Source organism: Salmo salar, chromosome ssa19 (assembly GCF_905237065.1).
Source record: "Salmo salar chromosome ssa19, Ssal_v3.1, whole genome shotgun sequence".
NCBI lineage: Eukaryota > Metazoa > Chordata > Actinopteri > Salmoniformes > Salmonidae > Salmo > Salmo salar.
In genome coordinates this window covers 43,140,760-43,164,562 of record NC_059460.1, presented here as the reverse complement: position 1 = coordinate 43,164,562, position 23,803 = coordinate 43,140,760, and the positions used below count along the sequence as shown (strand labels likewise).

The 23,803-nt window shown below is 43.0% G+C and overlaps 1 protein-coding gene across 1 annotated transcript in view; it reads left to right on the top strand.

Moving 5' to 3' along the window:
- The window catches only part of LOC106578854 (growth arrest-specific protein 7), a 124,552-nt gene that overhangs the window by 70,063 nt on the left and 30,686 nt on the right, over positions 1-23,803 (top strand). The window contains exons 4-8 of the mRNA XM_014158079.2: positions 1,087-1,175; positions 3,553-3,606; positions 12,938-13,027; positions 19,445-19,560; positions 19,761-19,835. Coding sequence (XP_014013554.1) covers positions 1,087-1,175; positions 3,553-3,606; positions 12,938-13,027; positions 19,445-19,560; positions 19,761-19,835 — 424 coding nt within the window. The remainder of the gene's footprint in view (positions 1-1,086; positions 1,176-3,552; positions 3,607-12,937; positions 13,028-19,444; positions 19,561-19,760; positions 19,836-23,803) is intronic.

Sequence of the window (23,803 nt, the reverse complement as noted above, 5' to 3'; positions counted from 1 at the left end):
GGGGTCACTTAGAAATGTCCTAGTTTTTGAAAGAAAAGCAGAATTTTTGTCCATTAAAATAACATCAAAATGATCAGAAATACAGTGTAGACATTGTTAATGTTGTAAATGACTAATGTAGCTGGAAATGGCAGGTCTTTTAAGGAATATCTACATATGCGTACAGAGGACCATTATCAGCAACCATCACTCCTGTGTCCCAATGGCACGGTGTGCTAGCTAATCCAAGTTTATTTACAACATTAACAATGTCTACACTGTATTTTTGATCAATTTGATGTTATTTTAATGGACCAAAAAATGGCTTTTCTTGTGACCCCAAACTTTTGAACGGTAGTGTATATGGATATATATCTATGCAAAAATATATGGGGGATAGGAAATGATGCAGACAATTACATTGATGGAAGCAACAATATAGCCGCAATATTAAAACTGATCCACCCCTAATAATTTTTTTATATTTAAATAACATAAAATAAAAAATAAATAAAAAAACTATTCATACACAAAATATATGCACACATGTAAACACATACACGAACACACACACACACAAACACACTCAAAAACACACACACACACACACACACACACACAGACACACACACACACACACACACACACACACACACACACACACACACACACACACACACACACTCAAAAACACACACACAAGCAAACACACACAAACACACACACACAGAAACACATACACGAGCATGCAAATACACAGGCACAACTCTGCCAAATAATAGCTAATTTCCTGGCTTGTGTACCAGAGGACACTCCAGGCTGTCTGGGCTCGGTGCTGTGTTTGGTGAGGTGCTAGGTCTCTGGTTTCCAGGAACCGCCCTGCTAAAAACATTTAACAAACAAAAGGACAAAGTGGCCATTCTCTGATAGCTTGGTTTGAGTCACAAATATAATTTACCCCCGGCTCAGTTATACAGAGGAGATTCAAACACACTATTCCTCTTCTACAGGCTCTGTTACAAATTAAATGATCTCTCTCTCTCTGTCTCTATGAATCTCTCTCTATTTCTCTCTTTCTCTCTCTTTCTCTCTCTCTCTCCTCCACAGTGAATGGGTTTCGCTCCAGTGGCAGTCTGTTGCATCAGAATGAACATTCCCATATCAGTCTGGTCAAAAAGCCTAGTTTAGAACCACAGGTAAGACATGCTCCCTCCTCCTCCTCCATCCACTTCTCCCTCCTCCTCCTCCTCGGCTTCCTCTCTTCCTCCTCTCCTCCTCCTCCTCTTACTGCTCCTCTTCCTCCTTCTGCTCCTCCTCCTCATTCTCCTCTTCCTCCTCCTCCTTCTCCTCTTCTTCCTCTCTTCCTTCTCGTCTACCTCCTCTCCTTCTCCTCCTCCTCTTCCTTCTAACGTTGCTCCTCTTCCTCCTCCTTCTCCTCCTCCCCTCCTGCTGCTCATCCTCCTCCTCCTCTCCTTGTCCTCCTCTTCCTCTTCCTCCTCTCATTGCTCCTCTTCCTCCTCCTTCTCCTCCTCCCCTCCTGCTTGTCCTCCTCCTCCTCTCCTTCTCCTCCTCCTCTTCCTCTTCCTCCTCTCATTGCTCCTCTTCCTCCTCCTTCTCCTCCTCCCCTCCTGCTTGTCCTCCTCCTCCTTATCTAATTTTCATATTACTTTACACCAGCCACCGTGCTACAGCGGAAGACAGGCAACGAAAGCACAATTTTGCAGTGAATGCACAGTTGAAGAAACATTTTGCTGACAAATTGTTTTACTTTTGTCCTTTAATCAGACAGTATTATACAGAAACTATGCCAATGCATCCAGTTAATAGATACTGAGTTGCAGATTTTTCCTAAGACGCCAACACACACACACACACACACACACACACACACACACACACACACACACACACACACACACACACACACACACACACACACACACACACACACACACACACACACACACACAGAGAGAGAGAGAGAAACACACACACACAGCACACACACACAGAGAGAAACACACACAAACCCATACACAGATTGCTGATGTGAGGACATTGTCTGGGCAGAAGTGTGTGTACAGACAGTCGCTCCCAGAGAGCTCCAGTAGAACAGTTCTAGAACAGTTCCAGTGGAACAGCTCCAGTAGAACAGTTCCAGTGGAACAGTTCCAGTAGAACAGCTCCAGTGGAACAGTTCCAGTAGAACAGCTCCAGTAGAACAGCTCCAGTAGAACAGTTCCAGTGGAACAGTTCCAGTAGAACAGTTCCAGTAGAACAGTTCCAGTAGAACAGTTCCAGTAGAACAGTTCCAGTAGAACAGCTCCAGTAGAACAGCTCCAGTAGAACAGCTCCAGTAGAACAGCTCCAGTAGAACAGTTCCAGTAGAACAGTTCCAGTAGAACAGTTCCAGTAGAACAGCTCCAGTAGAACAGTTCCAGTAGAACAGCTCCAGTAGAACAGTTCCAGTAGAACAGCTCCAGTAGAACAGTTCCAGTAGAACAGCTCCAGTAGAACAGTTCCAGTAGAACAGTTCCAGTAGAACAGTTCCAGTAGAACAGCTCCAGTAGAACAGCTCCAGTAGAACAGTTCCAGTAGAACAGCTCCAGTAGAACAGTTCCAGTAGAACAGTTCCAGTAGAACAGCTCAAGTAGAACAGTTCCAGTAGAACAGTTCCAGTAGAACAGCTGCAGTAGAACAGTTCCAGTAGAACAGTTCCAGTAGAACAGTTCCAGTAGAACAGCTCCAGTAGAACAGTTCCAGTAGAACAGTTCCAGTAGAACAGCTCCAGTAGAACAGTTCCAGTAGAACAGCTCCAGTAGAACAGTTCCAGTAGAACAGTTCCAGTAGAACAGCTCAAGTAGAACAGTTCCAGTAGAACAGTTCCAGTAGAACAGCTCCAGTAGAACAGCTCCAGTAGAACAGTTCCAGTAGAACAGCTCCAGTAGAACAGTTCCAGTAGAACAGTTCCAGTAGAACAGCTCCAGTAGAACAGTTCCAGTAGAACAGTTCCAGTAGAACAGCTCCAGTAGAACAGCTCCAGTAGAACAGTTCCAGTAGAACAGCTCCAGTAGAACAGTTCCAGTAGAACAGTTCCAGTAGAACAGCTCAAGTAGAACAGTTCCAGTAGAACAGCTCCAGTAGAACAGCTCCAGTAGAACAGTTCCAGTAGAACAGTTCCAGTAGAACAGCTCAAGTAGAACAGTTCCAGTAGAACAGTTCCAGTAGAACAGCTGCAGTAGAACAGTTCCAGTAGAACAGTTCCAGTAGAACAGTTCCAGTAGAACAGCTCCAGTAGAACAGTTCCAGTAGAACAGTTCCAGTAGAACAGCTCCAGTAGAACAGTTCCAGTAGAACAGCTCCAGTAGAACAGCTCCAGTAGAACAGTTCCAGTAGAACAGCTCCAGTAGAACAGTTCTAGAACAGCTCAAGTAGAACAGTTCCAGTAGAACAGTTCCAGTAGAACAGCTCCAGTAGAACAGTTCCAGTAGAACAGTTCCATTGTGTGTGTGTCAGTCAGAGACGTCAGTCACGGAGGAAGGTTTTGACGGAGCATCCTGTCTCTCTCATCAGAGTCCATGTCCTCCATCACCCACCAAGTGGCAGAGCAAAGAGACTACCATCACAGTAAGTACCACTCCTAACTTCCCCATACCTTAACCCTAACCCAGACCCTAACCCTTACCCAGGCCCTAACCCATACCTTAACCCTAAACCAGACCCTAACCCTTACCCAGACCCTAACCCAAACACAGATCCTAACCCTAATCTAGCCTCTGTAACCCTAACACAAATCCTAACCCCAACATGCATGGACAATACAATGTTGCAAAATCCAATCTGTGATGAGTACATGATTTATAGCCTGGAATTGCTTTGATAATAAACATTGAGTTTATTCTAAATGTGGGATGTCAGTGCTGAACAGATTTGAATGTTGACAATTAGAATGTGTAACAAATAGCTGAGTTCTGAAGTTGCAGAAATTCAGTTTTTCTGTCAGAAAGTGTTTTTATCCATACACGACCTGGGCAGAGGTGAGGGAGTGCACATGGGGTGCAGGGGAAGAAACGACAGCAACCAGGGCAATGCTATTGATAATCAGGTGTTTAGAAAAATTGGGAAGAGAGAGAGAGAGAGAGAGAGAGAGAGAGAGAGAGAGAGAGAGAGAGAGAGAGAGAGAGAGAGAGAGAGAGAGAGAGAGAGAGAGAGAGAGAGAGAGAGTAAAGTTGACTGATCCAGTCCTTAGTTAACCCTCAGCTAATTACCAATGTCAGGGATTAAGGGGGTCATTGGTGGAGGTCAGCTAAGGTCACTTAAAGGCTCATTAAAAAGTGATGGAAGCCAGATGTTGGTATTTAATCTGGAGGCAGGAAGAGTGGAAAAGGGATTGCCATCTTTATCTTCATTATCATACCTTTCCACTTGCAATTTAACAGCAGTAAACTGCCCTGTGAGGAGGTAGCCTCAGCAGTAGGTCCACCCTCCTCGGCCAGAATTGTTTTGCTGCTGGAGGTAATGAGAATGAATTTGGGAAATAATAACAGTCCTATTGTCAGCCCTTTCTCAGTCTGGCCTGGGTGCTAACAGTTACAACTGACAGCCACACAGTGAGGGAGAGGAGAGAGAGATACCCAACCCTCAGGCCCTGTGCAGCAGATAGAGAATAGATAGAGATGGGCCGAGCAGGGAGATAATCGCTCAGCCAACATATTGAACATCTACTGGAGAGAGAGAATTACAACAGACTGTCAGGACTGATGAAGGATAAATGCTGGGGTTTGACAGTTGTTGTTACTGTGTATTGAGTGGCATTAATCATAAAGTCTGGAAATAGAAAAGAGTTGACAGATTCAAGGAGCGCTGTGCTGTCAGGATGTTACTTAGTCTTTTATTCTTGGAACTGAAGAGAAGTGTTGCCAGAGCAACAGTGGCAGAGCACCTTGAATAGATCAGCAGAGGTGGACAGTCAATGTTTACACAGTGTGTGTGTGTGTGTGTGTGTGTGTGTGTGTGTGTGTGTGTGTGTGTGTGTGTGTGTGTGTGTGTGTGTGTGTGTGTGTGTGTGTGTGTGTGTGTGTGCAGCTCCACATCTTGCACTTCGTATTGCTAATCTCAGTGTGGCCCTTCATAACTTAAACTCCTCAGGCCCATACCAAGACTCATTTATTGAAATAAAATACAATGCAAAACATACATTTTTTTTTCTTATATACTCTTTATTTAATGGTTTAAAATAACTATAGAGTATAAAACAATTAACCTAAACAGTCAACAATCAGCATTTCATAAAACAATATCATTGGTACTATGGTACAAGACATTGTTGACCCTAATAAATAATAATAATAAAATAATAATATTAATTACCAAAAAATATATGTTAAAAAAGGTAAAAGTAAGGTATCCTTTCTGGACATGTGTCCAAATCAAATCAAATGTTATTGTGGGTGTAGTGAAATGCTTGTGTTTCTAGTTTCGACAGTGCAGTAATATCTAACAATTTCACAACATATACCCAATACACACAAATCTAAGTAAAGGAAAGGAATGAAGAATATATAAATATATGGACGAGCAATGTCAGAGTGGCATAGACTAAGATACAGTAGAATAGTATAGAATACAGTATATACATATGAGAGGAGTAATGCAAAATATGTTAACATTATTAAAGTGACTAGTGTTACATTTATTAAAGTGGCCAGTGATTTCAAATCTATATATGTAGGCAGCAGCCTCTAATGTGCTAGTGAGGGCTATTTAACAGTCTGATGGCCTTGAGATAGAATCTGTTTTTCAGTCTCTCGGTTCCAGCTTTGAGGCACCTGTACTGACTTCGCCTTCTGGATGATAGCGGGGTGAACAGGCAGTGGCTTGGGTGGTTGTTGTCCTTGATGATCTTTTTGGCCTTCCTGTGACATCGGGTGCAGTAGGTGCATGTGCTGGGCAGACCGCACCACCCTCTGGAGAGCACTGCGGTTGCGGGCGATGCAGTTGCCATACCAGGCGGTGATACAGCCCGACAGAATGCTATCAATTGTGCATCTGTAAAAGTTTGTCAGGGTTTTAGGTGACAAGCAAAAATGTTTCAGTCTCCTGAGGTTGAAGAGGCGCTGTTGCGCCTTCTTCTCCACATAGTCGATGTGGGTGGACCATTTCAGTTTGTCAGTGATGTGTACGCCGAGGACCTTGAATCTTTCCACCGTCTCCACTGCGGTCCCATCGATGTGGATAGGGGGGTGCTCCCTCTGCTGTTTCCTGAAGTCCACAATCATCTCCTTTGTTTTGTTAATGTTGAGTGAGAAGTTATTTTCCTGGCACCACTCTCCCAGAGCACTCATCTCCTCCCTGTAGGCTGTCTCATCATTGTTGGTAATCATGCCTACTACTGTTGTGCCGTCTGCAATCTTGATGATTGAGTTGGAGGTGTGCGTGGCCTCGCAGTCATGGGTGAACAAGGAGTACAATAGGGGGCTGAGCATGCACACTTGTGGGGCCCCAGTGTTGAGGATCAGCGAAGCGGAGGTGTTGTTTCCTACCTTCATCACCTGGGGGTGGCTCGTCAGGAAGTACAGGACCCAGTTGCACAAGGCAAGTTGTTCAGACCAAGTGCCTCAAGCTTAATGATGAGCTTCGAGGGTACTATGGTGTTGAATGCTGAGCTATAGTCAATAATCAGCATTCTTACATAGGTATTCCTCTTGTACAGATAGGATAGGGCAGTGTGCAGTGCAATGGTGATTGCATCGTCTGTGGATCTATTGGGGCGGTAAGCAAATTGAAGTGGGTCTAGGGTGACAGGTAATGTAGAGATGATATGTTCCTAGTCTCTCAAAGCACTTGATGATGACAGAAGTGAGTGGTACGTGGCGATAGTCATTTAGTTCAGTTACCTTAGCTTTCTTGGGTACAGGAATGCTGGTGGCCATCTTAACCTGTTGGGTCTAGGGGGCAGCATTTGCACGTCTGGATAAAAAAAATGTACCCGATTTAATCTGGTTACTAATCCTACCCAGTAACTAGAATATGCATATACTTATTATATATGGATAGAAAACACTCTAAAGTTTCCAAAACTGTTTGAATGGTGTCTGTGAGTATAACAGAACTCATTTGGCAGGCAAAACCCTGAGACATTTTCTGACAGGAAGTGGATACCTGATGTGTTGTATTGACTTTAAACCTATCCCATTGAAAAACACAGGGGTTTAGGAATATTTTGGCACTTCCTATTGCTTCCACTAGATGTCACCAGCCTTTACAAAGTGTTTTGAGTCTTCTGGAGGGAGATCTGACCGAACAAGAGCCATGGAACGGTGATGTCCCATTAGACACCTGGCGCGCTAGTTCATGTTGGGTACCCTCGTTCCAATACGTTATAAAAGAGTATGCATTCGTCCACCTTGAATATTATTCATGTTCTGGTTAAAAAGGCCCTAATGATTTATGCTATACAACGTTTGACATGTTTGAACGAACGGAAATATATTTTTTCCCCTCGTTCATGACGAGAAGTCCGGCTGGCTTACATCATGTGCTAACGAGACGGAGATTTTTGGACATAAATGATGAGCTTTTTTGAACAAAACTACATTCGTTATGGACCTGTGATACCTGGAAGTGACATCTGATGAAGAGAATCAAAGGTAATGGATTATTTACATAGTATTTTCGATTTTAGATCTCCCCAACATGACGTCTAGTCTGTATCGCAACGCGTATTTTTCTGGGCGCAGTGCTCAGATTATTGCAAAGTGTGATTTCCCAGTAAGGTTATTTTTAAATCTGGCAAGTTGATTGCGTTCAAGAGATGTAAATCTATAATTCTTTAAATGACAATATAATATTTTACCAATGTTTTCTAATTTTAATTATTTAATTTCTGACGCTGACTTGACTGCCGGTTATTGGAGGGAAACGATTTCCTCAACATCAATGCCATAGTAAAACGCTGTTTTTGGATATAAAAATGAACTTGATAGAACTAAAAATGCATGCATTGTCTAACATAATGTCCTAGGAGTGTCATCTGATGGAGATTGTAAAAGGTTAGTGCATCATTTTAGCTGGTTTTATGGTTTTGGTGACCCTGTCTTTGACTTGACAAAACATTACACACAACTCTTGTAAATGTACTGTCCTAACATACTCTAAATTTATGCTTTCGCCGTAAAACCTTTTTGAAATCGTAAAACGTGGTTAGATTAAGGAGATGTTTATCTTTCAAATGGTGTAACATAGTTGTATTTTTGAAAAATTTGAATTTTGACATTTATTTGGATTCAAATTTGCCGCTCTTGAAATGCACCTGCTGTTGATGGAGTGCACCACGGGTGGCACGCTAGCGTCCCACCTAGCCCCAAGAGGTTAAAGCATGTGGGGACAGCAGACTGGGATGGGGAGAGATTGAATATGTCCGTAAACACTCCAGCCAGCTGGTCTGCGCAGGCTTTGAGGATGCGCCTAGGGATGCCTTCTGGGCCGGCAGCCTTGCGAGGGTTAACACGCTTAAATGTCTTACTCACGTTGGCCACAGAGAAGGAGAGCCTACTGTCCTTGGTAGCGGGCGTGTCGGTGGCACTGTGTTATCCTCAAAGCGGGTGAAGAAGGTGTTTAGCTTGTTAGTCGGTGTCCGCGACGTGGCTGTTTTTCCTTTTGTAGTCCGTGATTGTCTGTAGACCCTGTCACATATGTCTCGTGTCTGAGCAGTTGAGTTGCGACTCCACTTTGTCTCTATACTGGCATTTTGCCTATTTGATTGCCTTGCGGAGGGAATAACTACACCGTAATCTGCCATATTCCCAGTCACTTTGCCATGGTTAAATGCAGTGGTTTGCGCTTTCAGTTTTGCGCGAATGCTGCCATCTATCCACGGTTTCTGGTTAGGCTAGGTTTTAATAATCACATTGGGTACAACATCTCCTATACACTTTCTGATAAATTCAGTCACCATATCAGTATATTTGTCAATGTTATTCTCGGAAGCTACCCGGAACATATCCCAGTCCATGTGGTCAAAACAATCTTGAAGCGTGGATTCCGATTGGTCAGACCAGCGTTGAATAGTCCTTAGCATTGGTACTTCCTGTTTGAGTTTCTGCCTTTAGGAAAGGAGGAGCAAAATGGAGTCGTGGTCAGATTTGCCGAAAGGCGTGCGGGGGAGGGCCTTGTAGGCAAGTTGGAGTAGCAGTGGTCGAGTGTTTTAGCAGCGCGAGTACTACAGTCAATATGTTGATAGAACTTCGGCAGCCTTTTTCTCAAATTTGCTTTGTTAAACTTCTCAGCTACAATAAATGCGGCCTCAGGATTTGGGGTTTCCAGTTTGCATAAAGTCCAGTGAAGATCGTTGAGGGCCGTCGTGTATCGACTCGAGGGTGGATATACACGGCTGTGACTATAACTGAAGAGAATTGTCTTGCGAGATAATACGGTCTGCATTTGATTGTGAGGTATTCTAGGTCGGGTGAACAAAAGGTCTTGAGTTCCTGTATGTTATCACAATCACACCATGAGTTGTTGATCATGCATCATACACCCCTGCCCTTCTTCTTCCTGGAGAGATATTTATTCCTGTCTGTGCGATGAACTGAGAACCCAACTGGCTGGACCGACTCAGACAGTATATCCCGAGAGAGCCATGTTTCCATGAAACAGAGTATGTTACAATCCCTGATGTCTCCCTGGAAAGAAATCCTCCCCCTGAGCTCATCAACTTTATTATCCAGAGACTGAAAATTAGCGAGTAATATACTCGTAAGCGGTGGGTGGTGTGCACGCCTCCTAAGTCGGACTAGAAGACCGCTCTGAGTACCTCTCTTCTGCCGGCTGTGTTTTGGGTCAGCCTCTGGAATCAGTTCAATTGCCCTGTGGGGTGCGAACAAACGATCCGATTCGGGAAAGTCGTATTCCTGGTCGTAATGCTGGCAGTGCTGGTGAGTTACCACTGCTCTGACATCCAATAGTTCTTCCTGGCTGTATGTAATAAAACCAAAACATTTCTGGGCTAATAATGTAAGAAATAATACATGAAAAAAAAATACTGCAAAGTTTCCTAAGAGCTAGAAGCACGGCAGCCCTCTCTGTTGGCGACTTGTTACACTGACATGTTATTATGCTATGTTCATGTATTGCTTTGTTAAATCTTATAAATCACACACACACACACACACACACACAAACACACACACACACACACACACAGACTGTCACGCACACACACGTGTCCACCCACACCCATCTGTTTAATACATGTACATTTTATCTCCTGTTATGGCCAATAAATATTTAATATCGTGTCAGTTTTTTTTCAGGATGTACAGGATGTACTGTATCTCAAATAGTAATTTTGTTTCTTATTCTATGAGTTATCATTTCCATACTAAAGATTTTATTAATTCTTTCTTTCCAATTGCTTATCTGTGGTGTCAGCGGTATAAGCCAGTTTCTAGTTATTTGTTTAAGGGCTGTTCTCAGAATTCAGATTGGAGGACCAATGCGTGGGGGGTTCTCCCTAGGAGTATGTGTTCTGGATTTAGAGAAAGCGAGCATTCAAGCATATCATCCAATACTTTGTATATTTCAGTCCAGAAATGATTTAGGACCGGGCAGGACTATGGTATGTGGGTGTGGTTAGCCCCGCTCTCCCCACTGTTACCCAGCAACTTGGTGTGATGTCACCATTCTACTTTGGTTGTATTATAAGAGTTATGAACAATCGTGACTAAATTTACCTAAAGTATCCCTCCAGAGTAGAGAGGTGGTTTTCTTGGACGTGTTTCTAGATGTGTCCTCCCAGTCCTCTTAGGTTATTTCTATGTGCAGCTCGTCTTCCCAGTTAGTTACCGCTATAATATTCTCATATTTTGTTTCTTCTTGAATAATTCTGGTTCCGCAGCACATTCTTGGCATTTACCTTGTTAGTATTCAGACCCCTTGACTTTTTACACATTTGGTTCTGTTACAGCCTTATTCAAAATTGATTAAATAATTTTTTTCCCCCTCATCAATCTAAACACAATACCCCATAAATGCAAAAGCAGGTTTTTAAAATAATAAGACAACCTAAATATCACATTTACATAAGTATTCAGACCTCAGTACTTTGTTGAAGCACCTGTGGCAGCGATTATAGTCTCGAGTCTTCTTGGGTATGATGCTACAAGCTTGGCACACCTGTATTTGGGGAGTTTCTCCCATTCTTCTCTTGAGAGGATCTCCTCTCAAGCTCTGTTAGGTTGGATGGAGAGTGTTGCTGCACAGCTATTTTCAAGTCTCTCCAGAGATGTTTGATCGGGTTCAAGTCCGGGCTCTGGCTTGGCCACTCAAGGACATTCAGAGACTTGTCCCGAAGCCACTCCTGCGTTTGTCTTGGCTGTGTGCTGAGGTTCATTGTCCTGTTGCAAGTTGAACCTTCGCCCCAGTCTGAGGTCCTGAGCGGTCTGGAGCAGGTTTTCATCAAGGATCTCTCTGTTCATCTTTCCCTCAATCTGACTAGTCTCCCAGTTCTTGCCCCTGAAAAATATCCCTACAGCATGATGCTGCCACCACCATGCATCACCATAGGGATGGTGTCAGGTTTCCTCCAAACTTGACCCTTGGCATTCAGGCCAAAGTTCAATATTGGTTTCATCAGACCAGAGGATCTTGTTTCTCATGGTCCGAGTCCTTTTGGTGCCTTTTGGCAAACTCCAACCGGGCTGTCATATGCCTTTTACTGAGGAGTGGCTTCTGTCTGGCCACTCTACCATAAAGGCCTGATTGGTGGAGTGCTGCAGAGATGGTTGTTCTTCTGGAAGGTTCTCCCATCTCCACATAAGAACGCTATAGAAATTATAAAGATGGAGGTGTCCATGTGTTTGAATGAGTCTGAGGAGGTGACAGTATCGAAGGAAAGTGTGTGTGAATGTGTCTGCGAGGACATGCCATAGAGAGAGAGCCTCTCTTTCGCAGAGATGGACATTTATTTGTACAAAACTAAAGCGTTAAAACGTTGAAAATATCACTTTGCCCTATCATGATGGAACGGTGCCTAACCCTACCCACCCTAGACAGTCACCTGAGTGCCCCCACATTAAAGATACACCCTCACTCGTTTGATGCTGAAAAATAGGCCTATGTAACCAAGATAGGAAGATAAACGCGGTCAGAGACCAGCTAAGGCAGCACTGCACCCTCACGAATCTGTGCCTGCCTGGCAGGGTTGGTGCGTGGGTCTGCCTTAATTGACATCCACGTCATCGGCGCCCGTGAACAGCGGGTTAACTGCCTTGCTCATGGGCAGAATGACAGATATTTACCTTGTGTGGGTGGTCCGCACGGATTATCTGCAGTTGAACTCGTTGTAGTCCAACTTTATCCGCTAACAGTTCTTCCACAAATTTGCCCATGTCGTCTTTTCCCGCCCCCTCTTTCACTAGAGCGTTGGACTAGTAACCGGAAGGTTGCAAGATCGAATCCCAGAGCTGACAAGGTAAAAATCTGTCGTTCTGCCCCTGAACAAGGAAGTTAACCCACTGTTCCTAGGCCGTCATTGAAAATAAGAATTTGTTCTTAACTGACTTGCCTAGTTAAATAAATGTTATTTTGTCTTGATTTATTTTCCAGATATTCAGTTTTGATGGACATACCTTTCAATTTTCTTCCCTGTTGTTTAACTGTCTCATACAGCAGGATCTCTCTCCTCACACCGGGCCAATCTTTCCCCTGCCTCATTCAAGCTCTCCCTGGTGGCATTTAGGTCTCACTTTACCTATTTTTTCATCCTATGTTTAAGTTTAATAAACCGAGGTGATTGGGAAGATCAAACGTTCACTGCCATCACCTGCGATGCTTCTGGCAGAATTAGAACCATTGAAAAGTGTATCCTAGTATCTCTTTCTCTCTCTCTCTCTCTCTCTCTCTCTTTCTCTTTCGCTCTTTCGCTCTCTCTCTCTCTCTCTCTCTCTCGCTCTCTCAGATTAACTGTGTAACGTTCCCCCTCCCTATGAGTACACCTGAACAGCAGCTGTTGAAGCCAGATGAGTGGAGCTACTGTGATTACTTCTGGGTAAGATATGAAGACTGGTCACACCACAGAGTCATATTACACTACACACTACTCTACTCTACTCTACTCTACTCTACACTACACTACTCTACTCTACTCTACTCTACACTACTCTACACTACTCTACACTACTCTACTCTACACTACTCTACTCTACCCTACCCTACACTACCCTACACTACACTACTCTACCCTACCCTAGCCTACACTACACTACTCTACCCTACCCTACACTACACTACACTACACAACTGTACTCTACTCTACACTACACTACTGTACTCTACTCTACTCTACTCTACTCTACTCTACTCTACACTACTCTACCCTACTCTACAATGCTCTACTCTACACTACACTACACTACTCTACACTACTATACTCTACTCTACAATGCTCTGCTCTACTCTACACTACACTACTCTACACTACACTACTCTACTCTACTCTACACTACACTACTCTACTCTACTCTACCCTACTCTACTCTACACTACTCTACTCTACACTACACTACACTACACTACACTACTCTACAATGCTCTGCTCTACTCTACACTACACTACACTACTCTACACTACACTACTCTACCCTACTCTACAATGCTCTGCTCTACTCTACACTACACTACTCTACTCTACACTACTCTACTCTACACTACACTACACTACTCTACTCTACTCTACCCTACTCTACACTACTCTACACTACACTACACTAATCTACTCTACTCTACCCTACACCACTCTACTCTACTCTACTCTACTCTACTCTACTCTACTCTACTCTACACTACCCTAATCTTTCGCTAGCCTACTCTACACTACTCTACACTAAACTACATTACACTTCTCTACTCTATACTACACTACTCTACACTACTCTACTCTACACTACTCTACACTACTCTACCCTACACTACTCTACCCTACACTACAGTATACTACACTACTCGACTCTAATCTACACTACACTACGCTGCACTACACTAAACTACACTACACTACAGAACCCTACACTACACTACACACTACGTTACACCGCTCTACACTACTCTACACTACACTACTCTACAATACACTACACTACTCTAAACTACTCTACTCTACTCTACACTACACTACTCTACTCTACCCTACACCACTCTACTCTACTCTACTCTACTCTACTCTACACTACCCTAATCTTTCGCTAGCCTACTCTACACTACTCTACACTACTCTACACTACTCTACTCTACCCTACCCTACACTACCCTACACTACACTACTCTACCCTACCCTACCCTACACTACACTACTCTACCCTACCCTACACTACACTACACTACACAACTGTACTCTACTCTACACTACACTACTGTACTCTACTGTACTCTACTCTACTCTACTCTACTCTACTCTACTCTACTCTACTCTACACTACTCTACAATGCTCTACTCTACACTACACTACACTACTCTACACTACACTACTATACTCTACTCTACTCTACAATGCTCTGCTCTACTCTACACTACACTACACTACTCTACACTACACTACTCTACTCTACTCTACACTACACTACTCTACTCTACTCTACCCTACTCTACTCTACACTACTCTACTCTACACTACACTACACTACACTACACTACTCTACAATGCTCTGCTCTACTCTACACTACACTACACTACTCTACACTACACTACTCTACCCTACTCTACAATGCTCTGCTCTACTCTACACTACACTACACTACTCTACTCTACACTACTCTACTCTACTCTACACTACACTACTCTACTCTACTCTACCCTACTGTACACTACTCTACACTACACTACACTAATCTACTCTACTCTACCCTACACCACTCTACTCTACTCTACTCTACTCTACTCTACTCTACACTACCCTAATCTTTCTCTAGCCTACTCTACACTACTCTACACTTAACTACATTACACTTCTCTACTCTACACTACACTACTCTACACTACTCTACTCTACACTACTCTACACTACTCTACCCTACACTACTCTACCCTACACTACAGTATACTACACTACTCGACTCTAATCTACACTACACTACGCTGCACTACACTAAACTACACTACACTACAGAACCCTACACTACACTACACACTACGTTACACCGCTCTACACTACTCTACACTACACTACTCTACAATACACTACACTACTCTAAACTACTCTACTCTACACTACACTACTCTACTCTACCCTACACCACTCTACTCTACTCTACTCTACTCTACACTACCCTAATCTTTCGCTAGCCTACTCTACACTACTCTACACTAAACTACATTACACTTCTCTACTCTACACTACACTACTCTACACTACTCTAGTCTACACTACTCTACCCTACACTACTCTACCCTACACTACAGTATACTACACTACTCGACTCTAATCTACACTACACTACGCTGCACTACACTAAACTACACTACACTACAGAACCCTACACTACACTACACACTACGTTACACCGCTCTACACTACCCTACACTACACTTCTCTACACTACCCTACTCTACACTACACTACTCTACTCTACTCTACTCTACTCTACTCTACTCTACACTACTGTACTCTACTCTACACTACACTACTCTACACTACTCTAATCTACACTACTCTACTCTACACTACTGTACTCTACACTACTCTACTCTACACTACTCTACTCTACTCTACCCTACTCTACACTTTTATACACTACACTTCTCTACACTACTCTACACTACACTTCTCTACACTACTCTACACTACTGTACTCTGCTCTACTCTACACTGCACTACACTTCTGTACACTACTCTACACTACGCTTCTCTAATCTACTCTACTCTACACTAACTACTCTACACTACTCTACACTACTCTACACTACTCTTCACTACACTACACTACTCTACACTAACTACCCTACTCTACACTACACTACACTACACTACACAACACTACTCTACACTACTCTACACTACACTACTCTACACTACTGTACTCTACTCTACACTTCTCTACACTACTCTACTCTACACTACACTACTGTACACTACCCTACTGTACTCTACACCAGCTACCCTACTCTACTCTACACTACACTACTCTACACTACACTACACTAATCTACTCTACTCTACCCTACACCACTCTACTCTACTCTACTCTACTCTACTCTACTCGACACTACCCTAATCTTTCGCTAGCCTACTCTACACTAGTCTACACTAAACTACATTACACTTCTCTACTCTACACTACACTACTCTACACTACTCTACACTACTCTACCCTACACTACTCTACCCTACACTAGAGTATACTACACTACTCGACTCTAATCTACACTACACTACGCTGCACTACACTAAACTACACTACACTACAGAACCCTACACTACACTACACACTACGTTACACCGCTCTACACTACTCTACACTACACTACTCTACAATACACTACACTACTCTACACTACTCTACTCTACTCTACACTACACTACTCTACTCTACTCTACACTACTCTACTCTACACTACTCTACACTACTCTACCCTACACTACTCTACCCTACACTACAGTATACTACACTACTTGACTCTAATCTACACTACACTACGCTGCACTACACTAAACTACACTACACTACAGAACCCTACACTACACACTACGTTACACCGCTCTACACTACTCTACACTACACTACTCTACAATACCCTACCCTACACTACACTACACACTATGTTACACCACTCTACTCTACCCTACACTACACTTCTCTACACTACCCTACTCTACTCTACACTACACTACTCTACTCGACTCTACTCTACTCTACTCTACTCTACACTACTGTACTCTACTCTACACTACACTACTCTACACTACTCTAATCTACACTACTCTACTCTACTCTACTCTACACTACTGTACTCTACACTACTCTACTCTACACTACTCTACTCTAGCCCTACTCTACACTTTTATACACTACACTTCTCTACACTACTCTGCACTACACTTCTGTACACTACTCTACACTGCGCTTCTCTAATCTACTCTACTCTACACTAACTACTCTACACTACTCTACACTACTCTACACTACTCTTCACTACACTACACTAACTACCCTACTCTACACTACACTACACTACACAACACAACACTACTCTACACTACTCTACACTACACTACTCTACACTACTGTACTCTACTCTACACTTCTCTACCTACTCTACACTACACTACTGTACACTACCCTACTGTACTCTACACCAGCTACCCTACTCTACTCTACACTACTCTACTTTACACTGCTCTACACTACACTTCTCTACACTACTCTACACTATTGTACTCTACTCTACTCAACTCTACGCTACACTACTCTACACTACTCTACTCTACACGACTCTACACTACACTTCTCTACTGTACTCTACTCTACACTATACTTCTCTACACTACACTACACTTCTCTACACTATGCTACACTACACTACACTACTCTACATTACTGTACACTACTCTACATTACTCTACACTACTCTACACTTCACTACTCTACACTACGCTACTCTACAGTACACTACTCTACACTGCTCTACACTACTCTACTCTACACTACTCAACACTACACTATGCTTCTCTATTCTACTCTACACTACACTACAGTACTCTACTCTACACTACACTACTCTACTCTACTCTACTCTACACTACTCTATTCTACGCTACTCTACTCTACACTACTCTACACTACACTACACTACTCTACTCTATACTACTCCACTACGCTACACTACTCTATTCTACGCTACTCTACTCTGCACTACTCTACACTACACTACACTACACTCCTCTATTCTACTCTACACAACTCTACTCTACTCTACACAACACTCCACTTCTCTACATGACACTACACTACACTTCTCTACACTTCTCTACACGACACTACATGACACTAAGGCTGTAGAGCTGTAGTAGAATAGCACATGATGTAGTGAGAGAGACCTTGCTCCAAACATCTGTTTGGTTCTGTTTTCATTCCTCCCACGGCTGAAACTTAATCACCACAAGGTGTGCGCTGAGGTTTTAACACTCGGCTCACGTTACTGTCAGACCGCGCTACACTCTCTCTGAGGTGACAACACCGGGAGACGTTCCTGAAGAAACAGTGGATACCGGGCTAACGTTACACACTCTCTGAGGTGACGACACCGGGAGACGTTCCTAAAGAAACAGTGGATACCGGGCTAACGTTACACTCTCTCTGAGGTGACAACACCGGGAGACGTTCCTGAAGAAACAGTGGATACCGGGCTAACGTTACACTCTCTCTGAGGTGACGACACCGGGAGACGTTCCTAAAGAAACAGTGGATACAGGGCTAACGTTACACTCTCTCTGAGGTGACGACACCGGGAGACGTTCCTGAAGAAACAGTAGATACCGGGCTAACGTTACACTCTCTCTGAGGTGACGACACCGGGAGACGTTCTTAAAGAAACAGTGGATACCGGGCTAACGTTACACTCTCTCTGAGGTGACGACACCGGGAGACGTTCCTAAAGAAACAGTGGATACCGGGCTAACGTTACACAGTCTCTGAGGTGACAACACCGGGAGACGTTCCTAAAGAAACAGTGGATACCGGGCTAACGCTACACTCTCTCTGAGGTGACAACACCGGGAGACGTTCCTGAAGAAACAGTAGATACCGGGCTAACGCTACACACTCTCTGAGGTGACAACACCGGGAGACGTTCCTGAAGAAACAGTAGATACCGGGCTAACGTTACACACTCTCTGAGGTGACAACACCGGGAGACGTTCCTAAAGAAACAGTGGATACCGGGCTAACGCTACACTCTCTCTGAGGTGACAACACCGGGAGACGTTCCTAAAGAAACAGTGGATACCGGGCTAACGTTACACTCTCTCTGAGGTGACGACACCGGGAGACGTTCCTAAAGAAACAGTGGATACCGGGCTAACGTTACACTCTCTCTGAGGTGACGACACCGGGAGACGTTCTTAAAGAAACAGTGGATACCGTACACTTAGACTTACAGTTTTCATTGAGGATCAGATTTAAACAGGTTGACAAGTATTTCATGCACCCTACTGTGTGAAATGTTGATTTTCTATATCATTGGCTGTGGTGCTGTAGAATGGAGTATGGTGGTGCAGTAATGATGGCCTGGTATTTCCCCACAATACAATACATACAGTAACTGTATGATTGAATGCATACCATTAAGTACATAGAATGCAGTATCACATCACAACACTGAATGTTATCTGGTCGTATTATTTGTTTTTATGATTTATGTACACTAAATATTGTTGTAGTGTATATTTCTGTGTTATTATTGTTGTTGTGTAGATGGATAAGAAGGACCCTCAGGGGACAAGCAGTATCTCAGGGTTTGAGGTCTTACTGCAGAAACAGCTGAAGGGGAAGCAAATGCAGAAAGAGATGGCTGAATTTATAGGAGAAAGGTAACTTCTAAATCCCCTTTCATTATCTGAGCCAATCTGTCAACAATCCTGGTCAGACCAATGTTTCACAACTCCTTTTTTATCTTGAGCAATTTCATGTGTCAATTTCCTTTTCTTTTTTTGTTCAAAACAGGAAAAATGACTCGCTAAGTGTTGAAATTTGATGGTAAATAACTTCCCTTTCTCCTTCCCTCTTTCAGGATAAAGATTGAAGAGGAATATGCCAAGAACCTCGCCAAGCTGTCACAGATTCCCCTCGCGGGACAGGAAGAAGGGTGAGTGGGTAGTGACATCAATTCCTGCCGTGGTGCCTTAAAAAAAAGTAACCTCTCCGCGTCAACTCAAAGATTCCATGTCAAAAGTCATTGCACAGATTATGCCAATTCCTAGCCAACTCCTAGCTTATTCCTAGCCAACTCCTAGTTGATTCCTAGCCAACTCCTAGTTGATTCCTAGCCAACTCCTAGCTTATTCCTAGCCAACTCCTAGTTGATTCCTAGCCAACTCCTAGTTGATTCCTAGCCAACTCCTAGCTTATTCCTAGCCAACTCCTAGCTTATTCCTAGCCAACTCCTAGTTGATTCCTAGCCAACTCCTAGCTTATTCCTAGCCAACTCCTATCTTATTCCTAGCCAACTCCTAGTTGATTCCTAGCCAACTCCAAGCTTATTCCTAGCCAACTCCTAGGCAATTCTTGTAGATCTGAAAGGAGTTGGTGGGTGTACGGTATAGACATACCATGCTGATAGAACAAATCATGTCTAGAAGTATGGGCACTATGTGGATTGCTGGGCTGGACAGAAGGGTACTATAAGGATGTTATGGCATCATATCAGCCCAGACTCACTGGGAAAAAGAAAGCGAGAGAGAAGGGGGGGACCCCTCTTCATTCCGGCATTATAGGGAATCACACGCTGTGAGCAGCTCTTTGTCTGGTAAATTGGATCCTGTGGCGGACAGGCAGGCTGTATGATGAGGTTGCTAGGGGACAGGCAGGCTGTATGGAGGGGTTTCTAGGGGACAGGCTGGCTGTATGGTGAGGCTGCTAGGAGACAGGCAGGCTGTGTGGTGAGGCTGCTGGGGGACAGGCAGGCTGTGTGGTGAGGCTGCTGGGGGACAGGCAGGCTGTATGGTGAGGCTGCTAGGGGACAGGCTGAGAGGGAAGGATGGCTGTAATAAGATGTCTGCATTCCACATTTACTACACAGTCATAATGAGTCACTGTACCAGACTGACCTAAAGTACATGAGAAAACTTCCATATGCACAAAAAGCTTATTTCTCTCAAATTTTGTGCACACATTTGTTTTTCATCCCTGTTGGTGAGCATTTCTCCTTTGCCAAGATGATCCACCCACCTGACAGGTGTGGCATATCAAGAAGCTTATTAAACAGTATGATCGTTACACAGCTGCACCTTGTGTTGGGGACAATAAAAGGCAACTCTAAAATGTGCAGTTTTGTCACACAACACAATGCCACAGATGTCTCAAGTGTTGAGGGAGCATGCAATTGCCATGCAGACTTCAGAAATGTCCACCAAAGCTGTTGCCAGAGAATTGAATGATAATTTCTCTACCATAAGCCACCTCCAACATTGTTTTAGGGAATTTGGCAGTACGTCCAACCACAGACCATGTGTAACCATGCCAGCCCAGGACCTCCACATCCGGCTTCTTCACCTGCGGGATCGTCTGACACCAGCCACCTGGACAGCTGATGAAACCGTGGGTTTGCACAACCAAAGAATTTCTGCACAAACTGTCAGAAACCGTCTCAGGGAAGCTCATCTGTGTGCTCGGCGTCCTCAAAAGGATCTTGACTGCAGTTCGGCGTGGTAACTGACTTCAGTGGGCAAATACTCACCTTCGATGGCCAACGACACGCTGGAGAAGTGTGCTCTCCTGCCTATATCCAGCAACTTTGAATAGCCATTGAAGAGGAGTGGAACAACATTCCACAGCCCACAATCAACAGCCTGATCAACTGTATGAGAGGGTGATGCATGAGGCAACAGGTGGTCACACCAGATACTGACTGCTTTTCTTTAACCTGTTGGGGCTACAGGTTAGAAATGAACCCCGAGCCGGGATTGCTAACAAGGCTGGAAATTCAAAACATCAAAAATCTAATAATTTCAATTTCTCAAACAATCAACTATTTTACACAATTTAAATGATAAACATCTCCTTAATCTAACCACATTGTTCGATTTTCAAAGAGGCTTTACGGCAAAAGCATAAAGTTAGATTATGTTAGGACAGTACATAGCCACAAAAGTACAAACATCCATTTTCAATTCAAGGTCAGGCGTCACCAAAAGCAGAAACCAGCTTGAATTATGCACTAACTTTTGTCAATCTCCATCAGATGACACTCCTAGGACATTATGTTATACAATACATGCATTTTTTGTTCCATCAAGTTCATATTTATATCCAAAAACAGCATTTTACAGTAGCGTGAAATTCAGATTTTTTTCTTCTCTGAAATGCTTCCGGTGAACATAACAAATTTAGTATTCGAAAACATTGGTAAATTATAATATTGTCATTCAAAGAATAATATATTATCATCTCGTAATTGCTACCGAATGGCCAGATCTCAAAATAACTTTACTGGGAAATCACATTTTGCAATAAACGGGGTGCTATGCTAAGAACAACAGGCTATGCTATACAGTTAGCATCATCTAAAATCGATAATAACATTGTAAATACCCCCTTACCTTTGATTATCTCCATCAGAAGGCAGGATACCAGGTCCGGAAGGCATTCCAGGTCCGGAACAAATGTGGTTTCTTTTGACAAAGTTCATAATTTATGTCCAAATAACACCAAGTACTTAGCGTTCATTATGCTCCCACAAAACGTGGTGGGGGGCTGGTAAAATCACGCCGAAAAGCTAAAAAAACCTAGTAAATAATCTATTTATGTTCGTTCAAACATGTCAAATGTTGTTTAGCATTAATCTTTTTGGTCCATTTTTAACGTTAAACATCAGTAATATTTTCACACAACCTATCCTATGTCTAGATAAAAAATGATGACAAACTCACGTTTCTCAGATTTATGCGCAGGCGCAAAAAAATGAAGTGATGACATGTCAACTTCCTTGGATTCTAATTTGCTCTCTGTTTATCATAGACGCTTCAAACAACTTTATAAAGATCGTTGACATCTAGTGGAAGCCGTAGGTGTTGCGAAATGAATCCTTTCTCACTATGGTATCTATAAAACAATGACACTAAATAGTACAGTCACAAAATTCACATTTTTTTGGATCTATTTTTCACAGGTTTTTGCCTGCAATATGAGTTTTGTTATACTTACAGACACCATTCAAACTGTTTTAGAAAATTCAGAGTGTTTTCTATCCGAATGTGTTAATAATATGCATATCCTAGCTTCTGAGTTGGTGTAGGAGGCAGTTAAAAATGGGCACATATTTTTTTCAAAATGTCTCAATACTGCCCCCGAGCCCCAACAGGTATCTGTGACCAACAGATGCATCTCTGTTTTCCCAGTCATGTGAAATCCATAGATTAGGGTATAATGAATTTATTTCAATTGACTGATTTCTTTACATTAACTTTATATGAAATTGTTGCATGTTCCCTTCATATTTTTCTTCAGTGTAGGTTTCTAAGGGGGTGAGAATGGAGAAGAGAGAAGAGAGAAGAGAGAGGAATACTGTAATATGATACTGCCCTACAGTTAACACTGAAACAAAGACAGTACAGCACTGTCCTGCATTAGAGATATGATACTGCCCTACAGTTAACACTGAAACAAAGACAGTACAGCACTGTCCTGCATTAGAGATATGATACTGCCCTACAGTTAACACTGAAACAAAGACAGTACAGCACTGTCCTGCATTAGAGATATGATACTGCCCTACAGTTAACACTGAAACAAAGACAGTACAGCACTGTCCTGCATTAGAGATATGATACTGCCCTACAGTTAACACTGAAACAAAGACAGTACAGCACTGTCCTGCATTAGAGATATGATACTGCCCTACAGTTAACACTGAAACAAAGACAGTACAGCACTGTCCTGCATTAGAGATATGATACTGCCCTACAGTTAACACTGAAACAAAGAAAGTACAGCACTGTCCTGCATTAGAGATATGATACTGCCCTACAGTTAACACTGAAACAAAGACAGTACAGCACTGTCCTGTATTAGAGATATGATACTGCCCTACAGTTAACACTGAAACAAAGACAGTAC